The sequence below is a fragment of the Micropterus dolomieu genome, linkage group LG11 (genome assembly GCF_021292245.1).
Source record: "Micropterus dolomieu isolate WLL.071019.BEF.003 ecotype Adirondacks linkage group LG11, ASM2129224v1, whole genome shotgun sequence".
Taxonomy (NCBI): Eukaryota; Metazoa; Chordata; class Actinopteri; order Centrarchiformes; family Centrarchidae; genus Micropterus; species Micropterus dolomieu.
The window spans coordinates 22,521,881-22,535,199 of record NC_060160.1 but is presented as its reverse complement, the minus strand read 5'-3'; the positions used below and the strand labels follow the sequence as shown (position 1 = coordinate 22,535,199).

Sequence of the window (13,319 nt, the reverse complement as noted above, 5' to 3'; positions counted from 1 at the left end):
CCCCTCAGAGAACCGAAATGCAATTATCAGGATGCACAGCATGCACACAGGACAGAGCCGCACACCAGCCCAGTCCAGGCCCGCACCTGATGCCCCCAACCCTCGACAAGCACGTAAGCCAATAATGACCTACAGATGAGCCAACCAACACTACCCTGCTACCAATCTAACTAGCGGCACACAACAGCCAAGTAATGCGCTGCACAGGAGAGATGGTTCATGTTATTAATGGAGGTTAATGGGGTCACCACAATGTAAAGGGATTTCTCCCTCTCAAAAATTCCCCTTTTCATTTGTATGGCATATTAACCCACATTATCATTAAAATTAGGGATGAACGATTAATCGTTTTCAAATCGAAATTGCGATTTGAAATAACCGACATTGCAGTGACATTTGGCCCAGATTTGGCTTAAAGCTGGCACTGCTGGCACTGAGTCGGCACTGGCATAAGGAATATGAACCGAACGTGGCCCAGGTGTGGCAGACAATGGCACCGCCTTTAAGGCGGCAAACAAGATATGGGCCAGTTGTTGAGCGTTGTATTTGGCCCAGATGTCAAATTAGAAATGTGGGCCACAGATGTATGACCGGTCTTGTCCCACAGTTTAATTTCAGATATTTTTGAGTAAGGTGCTAATAATTATTTAAAAACATACTTCCATGACTTGTATTTGTAAACAAACAAATTTAAAAAAATTAGGCCCATGATGAGTTTTTTTTTTCTTTTTTAAAATACAAAATCTAGACACCTCCTCCACTATTTTTGTACCTTGCCAGTAAAAAAAAACCGTTTTAAGATTTATTTATTTTTTGTTAGGAATTAATTCAAATAATGTCATGATCCTGTAGGGATTTAGCTCCATTCAAGCCGTCTTGAAATGGTGATCTTCTGAAAAGGAAACACTAATGGGAATTTTAATTCTGAAACAAGGCCCTGGAAATAGTAGGCGTTAACGTTCTGATGTCAATCAATTGAATTTATCAACGTATCCACTCAGTGTAGGCTGCACCAGGGCCGTGGACAGGGACGTCACTGGAACGAGCCAACGGTCGAGACTACCAAGAAAAAAGAGAGAGTGCTGACTCACTGCACTCACGGTCACGGACTAGTTTGGGGAATAGCAAGTTGCCCAGAGCACTGTGGCTACAAGCCAGCAAAGAAGCGGTGAGTGAGAAACAATAATTTCATGTTTATGAAAACGTTACTGTTTTAGTTATTACATTTGCTGTTAGCTCACAAAGCTAACATTCGGGAGAGGTCGGGAGTCTAGCTTGAATGTTACTGTAAGGATGGGGCTAGGCTAGGTATAAGCTAACGTTAGCTAGCTAGCTAATCGTCATAGGCTATTAAAAAGATGTTATTTCCGAGTAAGCTTGTGAAAAGTGCTATTTTTGGTTAACCTATTTTGCAGTTAAATTTAGATAACATTAGAGAATGGTATTTTTTCAAGCTAAGTGATATGCCTTGATATAGATTAGCTAACGTTAACTTAATGTAGTTTTGAAAAGTAACGGCAGGATTTTTGAATTTAGCGGCATTTGGAGATGTGCGTGCAACCATTACGCCATGGCCGTGCAGCTCTCCTTTAAATTTCAAACACGCAGAAAAAATATTTTACGTATTACAAGATTATCTATATCAATGCAGTGTCACTAATCTTGAAATAATTTTGAAATAACTAGTTCAGCTCGAGTAGTTCATATGTCACCTGCTCTGCTGCGTGTGTAAGGTTGACTGACGTTAATACACACAGACATGAAGCCCCATCAATGGCCCATCCTCAACCTGGGGAAACACTGCTTGCTGTCTTTTAATACTAACGTTATTGGATTACTATTTCTTATTTGGGCTATTTGGGATTTTGGCTTAATGCATTATTATTTAAAAAAAAAGAAAGAAAGAATAATTCAATTTTAAAAGTTCAATAAATGCAGGATGTTCCCGAAGGCAGTAATTGTTTTAAATAATTGTGATCTCAATATTTACCAGATTAATTGTGATTATGACTTTTGCAATAATCGAACACCCTAATGTAATCTATATTTAATTGCAGAATAGCTTAGCTCTTGTCATTGATATTTCATTCTCATTTTAAGCTAAATAAATATATAACATAAAAAAAATTGTAATTTGGTATATTCTTCTTTGTCTGTTTCAGGTTGAAGGACAAATGTTTGAGGAAAGTCACGGTATGGAAAAGGCGTGGATGTACAATAATAGGGGCAATGCACGAAGAAGGGCATTAAAGACAGTCAGTAAACTGATTGAAAATGAGCTGGATAGGGGAGGGATGGTGGATGCCAATTTAGAGTTAGGTGATTGTGTTGATGATTCAGAAGAATCTGAGATGCTATTTAGTGATGAAGAAAGTGATCAGTGTCTTCATGTTGAGGAAAAGGAAGTATATGAAGAGACTTTAGCTTCTGTTGAGGATCTGCCTGATCTTGGAGAACAGTGCAGTCATAGTGATGGTGATTTGCGGAGCTCTCTGGCAGATTGGGCAGTTGAATTTGGTATTTCTCTAATAGCTCTGTCAGCGCTTCTCAGCATTCTCAAAATCTACCATCCCTCTCTGCCAAAGGATGGACGAACACTGCTGAAAACAAAAACATGCTACAACATTAACAGTGTAGCTGGTGGTGTGTTCCACTATTGTGGAATTCTGAATTCTATCAGGAAAATTCTAGATAAAGTGTGGTCTACAGTGCCAGACGGACATGCTTTTAAACTGCAGTTGAATTTTGATGGTCTGCCGCTTTGCAAGAGTACTAGTACACAGTTTTGGCCAATTCTTGGTATGTTGCAAAGATACACCAAGAAACCAATGTTGATCGGACTGTTTTGTGGTACTTCTAAGCCAAATTCGTTGGCCGAGTATCTTCATAATCTGGTTCAAGAGTTGAAAATGTTGAAAAGTGGGTTTCTGTTCAAGCAGAAAACCTTCTTTGTGAATGTTGTTTCTGTTGTGTGCGATACCCCAGCCCGAGCCTTCATAAGAGGTGTGAAGTCACACACTGGATACCATGGGTGTGACAAGTGTCACCAAACGGGTGTCCGCAAATCTAATCAAATGACATTTCCTGAGGTCAATGCAAGGCGCAGAACGGATGACAGTTTTAGGCAAGCAGTAGATGAGGAACATCACATCCATCACTCACCTCTTGCAGATGTTGGCATTGACATGGTGGCTTGTTTCCCATACGATTATATGCACCTGGTTTGTCTGGGTGTAATGAGGCGTCTCTTAGATTTGTGGATCAGCACCACTGGTCCTTTGTGCTGTCGCATTTCATCTAGTCTAGCTTCCATGGTTACGGATAGACTTCTTGCTCTGAAAAATTACATTTCCAGTGAGTTTGCTCGAAGGCCACGGGCACTGGCTGAACGATGTAGGTGGAAAGCCACAGAATTCTGCCAATTCTTGTTATACACTGGTCTGGTTGTGCTGAGGGGTGTTTTAAAACCTCAGATCTATGACAACTTCATGCTTTTGTCAGTAGGTGTGTATATTTTGGCCAAAAAGTCCAAAATATTGTATGGAGATGAACGACCTTGCTCACACTCTGCTGGTTTCATTTTTTGAACACTTTGGACAGCTTTATGGTGAAGAGTTTTGGGTTTACAATATTCATGGTCTGTTGCATCTCAATGAAGATGTCAAAATACATGGCAATTTAGATCTTATATCAGCATTTCCCTATGAAAATTTCTTAGGAAAACTTAAAAAATTGGTTCGGGGGCCATGCAATCCTTTGACTCAGGTGTTACGCAGATTATCAGAAATGGAAAATGGCAGCTACAGTCCAGATGTTAAAGAGGCAACTCAAAAACTGGATAAAGAGCATATGGGCGGGCCAGTGCCAGAGTGCTTCTCACAACATGTTCGTCAATTTAAAGTATTGGCTATTGATGATATAGTTGTGAAGCCCAATGAGAGAGATTCTTGTATCAAAGTCGATAACAAGTTTGTTTTAGTCCGAAACATTGTTGAGGATAAAGGAATTGTGTACCTTGTGGGTAATGAATATAAACAGGTGGAACATTTCTTTAAATATCCAATTGACTCAAAAGAGTTGGGAATTTATGTGGTTTCCAACCTCTCCACCAATGTCAAGTGTTTTATGATTGAAAAGAAGCTACAGAAGTATGTAAGATTACCATTTCGAAACAGATTTGTTGTTGTTCCACTCTTGCATTGAAACTAGTAACCCTGAAGTTGCTCTTGTATTTTAGTTGGCTATGGAATTTATGTAGTCATGGTTGCTTATTTTCAGATGTTTCATATTGTTGTCTTTGACAACACAAATGAGGTTGATATTGTGCCTTCAGTCTGGATAAAAAATGGAGAGTGCATGTGGCCTCCAAATAAAATTGATGTGGCAAAAGCTGTAAAAACTCAAGAATGTCCTGGAGACGGATGGATGCCCCATAAGGCCAGAATTATCTTCACATCACGTAAGTTAAGTGTTATCACCTCTACCTTTTAAATTGATCTAATGATAGATCATAATATCACTTAAATTTACTTTTTTTCCCTGTATTTTGTTTTTCTAGATGACTACAATGAAGCAAGGTTTAAACTACCTCAGGCTGTCGATCACACTGACCTTGGAAGTGACGGAGGGGACTCGCCAATTAAATTTAAAAGAAAAAGAATGTATGTTTTTTGTGTTTTTATAAATCTGCAGCAGTGTTTCCCATAAGTTAATTTATTTGTGGCGGCCCGCCACAATATTAACGCTCACTGCCACACATTGATTTTAGATTTTTTTTACTAAGCCTATTTAAAATCGTATTTGATTGCAGAGCGCCGTAGCGCATTCATGCAGCACTTCCTCTCACTCGTCCCGCTCTCTCTCTCACTCACCTGTACCTATCTCTCTCTCCCTCATGGAACACAGCTGCACAAATCTGTCCAACACAACGCTTTCAATGTCGGAGACCCGGCTTGAAAAAAGTTATTAGCAAGCATGTAAGGAGCCTAGCTAATAAGGAGAGCTAAGTTAATGTTATAAGCAGCTGGATTTTTGAGACTAGCACGCTGTATATAGCTGGTAGTCAATATGCATGCACTCGCGCACACATACTGTTTCTTAAAATTATTAAATGTGTTTTTAGACGCAAGGATATTCTTTTCCCTGGGGAAGACGATGAAGAGATGGAAAGCACCCTGAACGTCACATTGCCCAATGCTCCAAAGATCCCCAGGCAGTACAAAACTCCTACATTAAAGCCAGGGAAGCAAAACAGCCCGAACTTCCAGCCAAGTGGCCACAGCAGTCCTGACCTCCACAGCAGTCCTGACTTCCCACCAAGTGGCCACAGCAGTCCTGACCTCCACAGCAGTCCTGACTTCCCACCAAGTGGCCACAGCAGTCCTGAGCCAAGCCCAAGTCAGCACTACTGTACTTCCAAGTTTCCTTCAAGCTGGCACACCAACACTGAGAATCATCCACTGATGCATGGCAGCACCGAGAGCCACCGTACGCCGAGGCGCGCCAGCACCGAGAGCCGCCGTATGCCGAGGCACACCGAACGATCTATACTCCCATCAAGGCACCCCGAGGCACACCAGACCAAGGAGCAGACAGCCAGTCTGCAAACTTGTGAGTATTCAATTATGTTTGTTACATTGTAAGAATTCTTTATTTGGCTAAATGGTTTCTTCAGATAATGAGGAAAATAAGCCATGATAAGTAAATCCATCAAAACTAAGCAGCTAGCTACAGGAACACCACTTACTTATGCTATACATTCTATCCATTCCTTAAAATACGTAAATATGAAACCATTGCTGGGGGGAAAAAACTAATTAAGAAATATGATTTCAGGTGAACACGCTCTCAAAGGGGGGGATTACAAACTCCTTGGCGAAGAATATCAACATGAGAGGAATAAATGGAAAGATTGGCTTTCAGCGCCTACAGATAAGAGATGTTGTGATTGGTAAGTTGGCCTTCATACCAACATTGGCATGTATATGTTTAAGAACCATTAACAGTTATATAACTTGATAGTTCAGGTTCTTAAGAAGGAAGGAGGGAAAGCAGGGATGGACAAGATGAGGAAATGTGAAGGAAAGTAGAGGAAAGGAAGCAGGTGAGAAAAGTGAAGGAGCTGAAAGGAGAAGACAGGAAGAGAGATGAGGGTAGGGGTGGACAGGAGAAGGGTCATTAGAGGACAGTAGAGGAAGAGAAGACGGGTGAGGTGATGAGCAGGGGAGAGGAGAGGAAATACCGTGATTTATCTTTTATTGGAATAGATACAATAGGACTTATTTAGAGATAATTGATTCGGGCAGTGGAAATTGAGAATGGCTGGTTGCTTTAAAGGACAAATTCACTTAAACTGAACCTACGCCCTTTTGACAGACATTCTGGTGTGATATCTACATGCAGAGACCATAATTTTGCAGATCAGTTTAAGTAGAAAGCCATAGGCAGCCATTACTGGTTCATATTGTACTCAATATGTCCTTTAAAATCCTGTAGTCACAAGTTAATTGTGTGTGGGGTTTTTTTAGCTGCTGTGAGGCGTAACCGTCTGACATCTGGGGCCACGGACCAAGAAATAGATTCCACCATCAAAAGATGGCTTCATCTGGCTCCGGATAGGGATGGTGGCAGGAGGGAGAGGATGAGGAGAAAAGAGCGTGAAGAGAGCAGGACAGCAGTAAACAATTTAATGAACTGAAACATAGCATAGACATGTGTGTAGAGTACAACTGGTTCATGGACTGAAACATGGCATGGATGTTCAAAAGTTGTTTTTTGTCAAGTGTTTCACAAGTTTACAAGTGCAAAACCGAACTGAATTTCAGCTGGAACAGCAGGAGGCCAGGACTGTGTTTGTTATCCTGGACGAAAAGTTGTGTGCAGAGTACAACGGGTTCATGGACTGAAACATAGTATGGATTTTCAAAAGTTGTGTGTGTTTTACAAGTGCAAAATCTAACTGAATTTCAGCTGGAACAGCAGGAGGCTGGATCCGTGTTTGCTAACCTAGACTGGGCTAAAACACTTAACCTGGTCTGGTGAGTCTGGATGTTGTGGGAAATAAATACCATAATTTCTGTGCCGGAGAGATCCTCACGCCAAACTATGTTCAAAAATCTGTATTTTATGTACAAGTGTTTTGTACAAGAATTTCCTATTTGTCTGTACATTTTTACAAATGAGAGGAAGAGATTGTCTGGCAAATAAAATGTACAGTTTTGAAAATGGCTTGATGTGTAAAAATCAATAAATATTTTTTATAAAACGTCTGTATTGAGGCTTTTTTTTTTTTTTAATCTGGGCCAAATACGGCAACTGTATAAAATTGAAGTGGCATGGTGAAGGTTTAGTTGAGGCTGACATGTGGAAAATCAGGTATGGTCCAAAACAGGGCCAGCTATAGTCATACAGTGGGATGAGATATGGCTATATCATGGGCCATATGTGGCCCGTGTTCTAGCTACCAGATCTGGACCACTTGTGGACAGTAATTCATTGATGTATCTGGGCCGAGTCTAAGTGTGTTGTGTGGCCCGTCACTGGGCCAGACCAGTTTTGCTATGTGGGAACGCGATTAGCTAAACGTGAAGACTGCGATTAAAATTTAGATTTATTATACAGTGCATCTGACCCATTTTAAACAGTTGTGCAGTTGCAAATTCTTTCCGTTGTCATCCTTGTGTCACAGACTTGCTTACCAGTCTCAAGCACCATGCGCCTCCTGTTACAGTCCTACTCACTAATCAGAGCGGGCACAAGGCTTGAACATTTTACAACAACAAACGAAACTGGAGGATAACGTGGGACCCTGGCGTCCGACACAGTCTGCGGCTGTGCCACGGTTTTGTCCAGCGTTAACTCACACTTAAGTTTTTCAGCAGCAAAGCATTTAGTCTGCCCTATGTTGTTGGTGGACTGTTAATCTATCATTTTTTTGTGCTTCAACTATGGATAACAGCTCTCTGTGAGCTGGTTTTGTGCCGCTCTCCGACAGCTATATATCACATGGAGCATTTCAGAATATGAGCATATTGCCTGCCTGATTTTGCGAGAAGCCCCTGACTGCAGTGTACAGATCCAGGCGGTGCTCAAAGTGGGCAGCGTCAAATGTTTGACCTTGGCCACATTGAGCAAGGCCCTTCCTAGAAGCCTGAGAAGCCCCGTGGAGGCCATAGACAGTGTAAAAAAATAAAAATAAAAAATGGTGGACGCAGTTGACAACAGGCATTTTAAAGTCTTTGCCTCTTTTGAAGAGCACAAGTGAAGCCATGTGTGATGAGTCATAAAACCTTGTCTTTGTCAATGTTCATTGTTTAAACTCCCGTTATATTGTTTTAGTAAAGATGATGTAGAAGTCACCTGTTTTCTCTCTTGATCTCTTTACAGGAGCTGCGATAACTTAGTGTACACAGCACATTCAGCCTGTCAGTTGTCTATATGGTATAGTCTGTCTCCATTCTCATGAGAAAAGTAAACAGAATTATGAGTCTTAACTGTATACAGTATATGTTCAATGAAATAAGCATTTATAAAATTGAATGACCATATTTCACAATATATTATATGGACTGGAATGCATTGTAAGAAAAAAATATACACTCTTATTTCAAAAGGCTGCGGATGAAACAAGGTGAGAATAGAAATTACTATAAACAAGAATTCTAATTCACTTTATTGAAAATTTACCATTAAGCCTCTTCAAATTTCTTTTGTCAGTTTCACTCTCTGTAATGTTAATCCATCCCCAGCTATTGTTTCAACTCACATTGGAGTTCATTATACAGTAACAACAGAACTGTGTGGCTTTCACATTAACTCATAGCATAATCCCAGAATGTGTAAATATAATGTGTATGTATATAACCTGATGATATGATATACATCTCTATACATCTCAGGAGGCACAGCGCACGCTGGCCGATCAGATACTGTGGGTAGAGCGGACATTGCCGGACTCCTTAATTATTGTTCTTGGTGACTTTAACAAAGGAAACCTCAGCCATGAACTCCCCAAATACAGACAGTTCATAAAGTGTCCAGAGAGGGGAACACTTTGGATCACTACTACACCACAGTAAGCAGTGCCTATCACTCCGTCCACTGGGACACGCCCTGGTTCACTTGATTCCTGCATACAGACAAACACTAAAAATCTGTAAACCTGTGGTGAGGACATCAAAGCAGTAGACCAGTGAATGTCACGATGTTTGAGGTGTGGAGGCAGGTTGTAGGACCCAAACGCAGGATACGAAGACTAGCAGGTGCAGTTCAGAGTTTTATTTAAAGCAACAAAAAGCGAGCACACTTACAAACTGAGCGGCTGATGAAAGAGTCCCAAAACAAAGGTTATCCAACAGAAATCCAACACCGCTTGAGTGTGAGCAGGCTGGGCGTCGGACATATGCAGGTCGGCTAGCAGCCTGCTAGCTGTCCGGTTGCCCTCCAGCCGCTGGCTGGTTGGTTGGGGGCTTGCTGTTTGTTCGCTCTCTGGCTTCAAGGCAATGTCCAGCAGAAAGGAAGCCAGAGAGCTAGAAGTCCAAGTGACCCCAACCAACCTAGATGCAGGAGCTGATTCTGAGGGGGGTGGTGCAGGCAGGGAACCAGGTGGGCGGCTAGCAGCGCTAGCGGAACGGGGATCAGGCTGACGGCCGGCAGCGCTAGCTGGGCAGGAAACGACGAGGCTTCCCAGCGTGCAGCCAGCAGGCCGGGAATCAGGCAGAGGGCTAGCCACTGCAGTGCTGGCAGGCTGAGGGTCAGGCTTCCTGGTGTCCACTGACAGCCTGGCTCATGGCTAACAGGCTGAGGAACTGGTGTAGACTTGGCTGGGGAATCGGCTGAGGAGCGGAGGAAGTCGAACATCCACTCCAGAAAGGAGTTGGCCGCTCCTGGGATAGCGGCCAATTTAGTCTGGGCGAGGGACACGATAGCCTCTTTGTGGCTAATATGACTGGCCTTGAACCACATACTTCTCAGCTCCATAAGATCCAAGCACAGATCATTCAGTTCATTGGACATGGTGTCCGCTGGGTCCCTTTTTGGTCGGGTCATTCCGTCACGATGTTTGTGGTGTGGAGGCAGATTGTAGGACCCAAACTCAGGACACGAAGACTAGCAGGTGCAGTTCAGAGTTTTATTTAAAGCAACAAAAAGCGAGCACACTTACAAACTGAGTGGCTGATGACAGAGTCCAAAAACAAAGGTTGTCCAACAGAAATCCAACATCCAAAAACGAGTAGGGAAACACAACAAGTGAGGCTGACAACACCAGAACACACTGCAACACAGGGTGACAACATACAATGACCCGACAAAGACAAGACAGAAACACCAGGTACATATACAGGGACTAACGAGCAGGGTGGGAGAAGCACAGATGACAGACATGAGGCTAACGAGGCACAGACAGGGAGAGAGAGAGCAGGGGAAAACAGAGACAGACATGCAGAGGGATCACTGGGGTAACAGACAAGACAAGGGTTACTGAACACTAGACGACAGACAAGACAGAACCCCAATCCCAACAGGCCAAAATAACAGATAATGAAGCTGACAAACACAAAAGGTACAAAACATGACATGGCAGACAGGCAGAGTGTGACAGTGAAGCGGTAGAGAACCTCCAGGCGTGCTTGGACTGCACTGACTGGGATGTTTTCAGGACTGCTACCAACAGTCTGGATGAGTATACAGAGGCTGTGACGTCCTTCATCAGCTTCTGTGAAGACAGCTACATTCCAACATGGACCAGGGTGAGTTATAACAATGACAAACCCTGGTTCACAGCTAAGCTCAGACAGCTGAGGTTGGAAAAGGAAGAGGCATTTAGGAGTGGTGACCGACGGTTCACTGTCTTGTCGGCGGTTCACTGTCTGACGCTGCTTCTCTCTGTGATTGGCCGGTGAGATTTGCCTCTCCGTGTAAAAAACTTCCGTAACATCAGCTGGTTAGCTATCAAGCTCACTCACTGAGGGGGCGCCAGAGTTCTATTTTTCTTCTTCTTTAGTGTTTATTAGCGGTCTGCAAACCGGCTGAGAGATGCATTACCGCCACCCCGGTAAAAGAGCTTTTGCTCCATTGTTTTGCCGCTCCTGTCAGAAAGACAGAGGGGAAATGAAACAAAGTTGAACTTATTTTAAAAACCTAAAAGATCCGGGGCTTTTGACAAAACATTCAGGGCTTAAGCCCAATTAGCCAATTAGCCAGAGACCTGATAGAGAGCGTTGTTGGTTGCTGTGACAGCAACCACCTCCAGCTCAACACAGGAAAAACCAAGGAGCTGGTGGTGGACTTAAGATGCTTCAAGAGGCCCCACACCCCTGTCATAAATAAGGGGTGAGGGGGTAGACATTGTGGATACCTACAGGTTCCTCAGGGTGCAACTCAACAAAAAACTGAACTGGACAAACAACACAAGGCCCTCTACAGGAAAGGACAGAGCAGGCTGTTCTTCCTGAGGAGGCTCAGGTCCTTCAATGTGTGCACCAGGCTGCTATGGATGTTCTACTAGTCTGTAGTGACCAGTGTCATCTTGTTTGCTGTGGTGTGCTGGGGAGGTGGCATCGGGACTTGTGGCACCAACAAACTGGGCAAGCTGAGGAAGGCCAGCTCGGTGGTGGGTATGGAACTGGACAGTGTGGAGGCAGTGACTGAGAGGAGAATGAGAGGGAAGCTGAAAACCATCATGGACAACCCCTCTCATACTCTCTATGCTGAGCTGAGGGAGCTCGGGAGCTCAGGAGCTCCTCCAGCCACTGACTCATCCAGCCTCGAGCCTCTAAGCGCTTTGGAGGCTCATTTGTGCCGTCAGCCATCAGGCTCCAAAACGTCACAGCACCAAACTGACAGATTTTCCTGATTATATTTCAGACATTTATCTGGTTGTAAATGGTTGTAAATAATTATTATTGATTGTATAGTTCAATTTAATTCAGTTTAATTCAATTTAATTTATATAGCGCCAAATCACAACAGTTATGTCATAGCGCTTTTCATAAAAGAGCAAGTCTAGACCGTACTCTGTGATGTTACAGAAACCCAACAATCAGAAGAATCAGAAGGAGCTTTATTGCCAAGTAATGTTTTACACATACGACAAATTTGCTTTGGTGATGAAGTGCTACACATAGACAAACATACAGTTGACGTAAATAAAAGTAGAAATATATAAATATGGAATAAACAAATGCAAGTTATATAAGAATAATTAAAGAATAGAGAAAAATAATTATATTTTATATTATATCTTTATATATATATATATATATTTTTGCAGAGAAAGAACAATATGGCAGATATTTACATGTGCATTACTGTGGTAATAACGGAAGAGAATATTGTGTACATAAATATATAAATTGACAAAATATAAAAATATAGAACAACAACGATTAACAATTAACAACAAATATGTGCAATCTGCCACGTTTACATGTGCAGAGACATTTGTATCATTTGCAAGGGGGGAGTTTCAGTGGGGAACCCGGGCCTTGTTGATAAGGCTAGCTGCAGACGGGGAAAAAAAAGAAAAGAAGAGAAAAAAGAAAAAAGAAAAATAGAGAAAAGAAGAAAAAAAAAAAAAAAAGGAGTGGTGACCGGGCCAGGTTTAAGGAGTCAAAGTACAGGTTTAGCAAGGCGGTGCGAGATGCTAAATAGCTGTACGCAGAGAGACTACAACACCAGTTCTCAAATAATGACTCTGCCTCTGTCTGGAGAAGCTTCAGACAGATCACCAGCTACAAACCTAAATCCCCCCACTCCATGAACAACTCCTTGCCAACGAGTTTTACTGTCGCTTTGAAAGACAATGGGACAGACCTGACACCATCCCCTGTCACACCACTGACTGGGCATAGTCCACCATCTCATCCCCCACCTCCTCCCCCTCTCTTACCATCCTGTAGAGGGATGTCAACAGACTGTTCAGGAGGCAGAAACCTCGCAAAGCAGCTGGACCGGACTCTGTCTCCACATCCACCCTTAAGCACTGCGCCAATCAGCTGTCTCCGGTGTTCACAGACATTTTTAACACCTCACTGGAGAAATGCCATGTACCAGCCTGCTTCAAAGCCTCCACCATCATCCCTGTCCCCAAAAAACCAAAGACTACTGGACTAAAAGACTACAGACCTGTCGACCTGACATCTGTGGTTATGAAGTCCTTTGAGCGCCTTGTGTTGTCCCACCTTAAATCCACCACAGATGCACTCCTGGACCCCCTGCAGTGTGCCTACAGAGCCAACAGGTCTGTAGATGATGCAGTAAACAAAGCCCTTCACTACATCCTCCAGCACCTGGACTCTCCAGGAACCTACGCCAGGATC

The 13,319-nt window shown here is 42.8% G+C and overlaps 1 protein-coding gene across 5 annotated transcripts; it reads left to right on the top strand.

Moving 5' to 3' along the window:
• The first annotated feature begins 854 nt into the window (after positions 1-854).
• On the top strand, positions 855-7,191 carry LOC123978486 (swi5-dependent recombination DNA repair protein 1 homolog). 5 transcript variants are annotated; one of them, XM_046061720.1, is made up of 6 exons: positions 855-1,168; positions 4,279-4,459; positions 4,559-4,661; positions 5,123-5,610; positions 5,836-5,950; positions 6,528-7,191. In XM_046061720.1, exons 2-6 carry the CDS (start codon positions 4,279-4,281, stop codon positions 6,541-6,543), a joined length of 903 nt encoding a protein of 300 aa, XP_045917676.1. In that variant the 5' UTR covers positions 855-1,168; the 3' UTR covers positions 6,544-7,191. The 5 variants fall into 5 exon arrangements, 3 of the variants coding, with proteins under 3 accessions (XP_045917676.1, XP_045917675.1, XP_045917677.1); XR_006826978.1 differs by lacking the exon at positions 855-1,168 and adding an exon at positions 2,106-2,691 and having other exon boundaries at positions 3,659-4,459; XR_006826977.1 differs by lacking the exon at positions 855-1,168 and having other exon boundaries at positions 2,094-4,459.
• The last annotated feature ends 6,128 nt before the right edge of the window (positions 7,192-13,319 follow it).

What these genes read in the sequence shown, in the direction of transcription:
- LOC123978486 (XM_046061719.1), top strand. Translation starts at nt 4,261, where the DNA reads ATGGTTGCTTATTTTCAGATGTTTCATATTGTTGTCTTTGACAACACA. An exon ending in AAATTTAAAAGAAAAAGAAT is followed by an intron (nt 4,662 to 5,122) that starts GTATGTTTTTTG and finishes ATGTGTTTTTAG; the next exon opens with ACGCAAGGATATTCTTTTCC. An exon ending in GACAGCCAGTCTGCAAACTT is followed by an intron (nt 5,611 to 5,835) that starts GTGAGTATTCAA and finishes ATATGATTTCAG; the next exon opens with GTGAACACGCTCTCAAAGGG.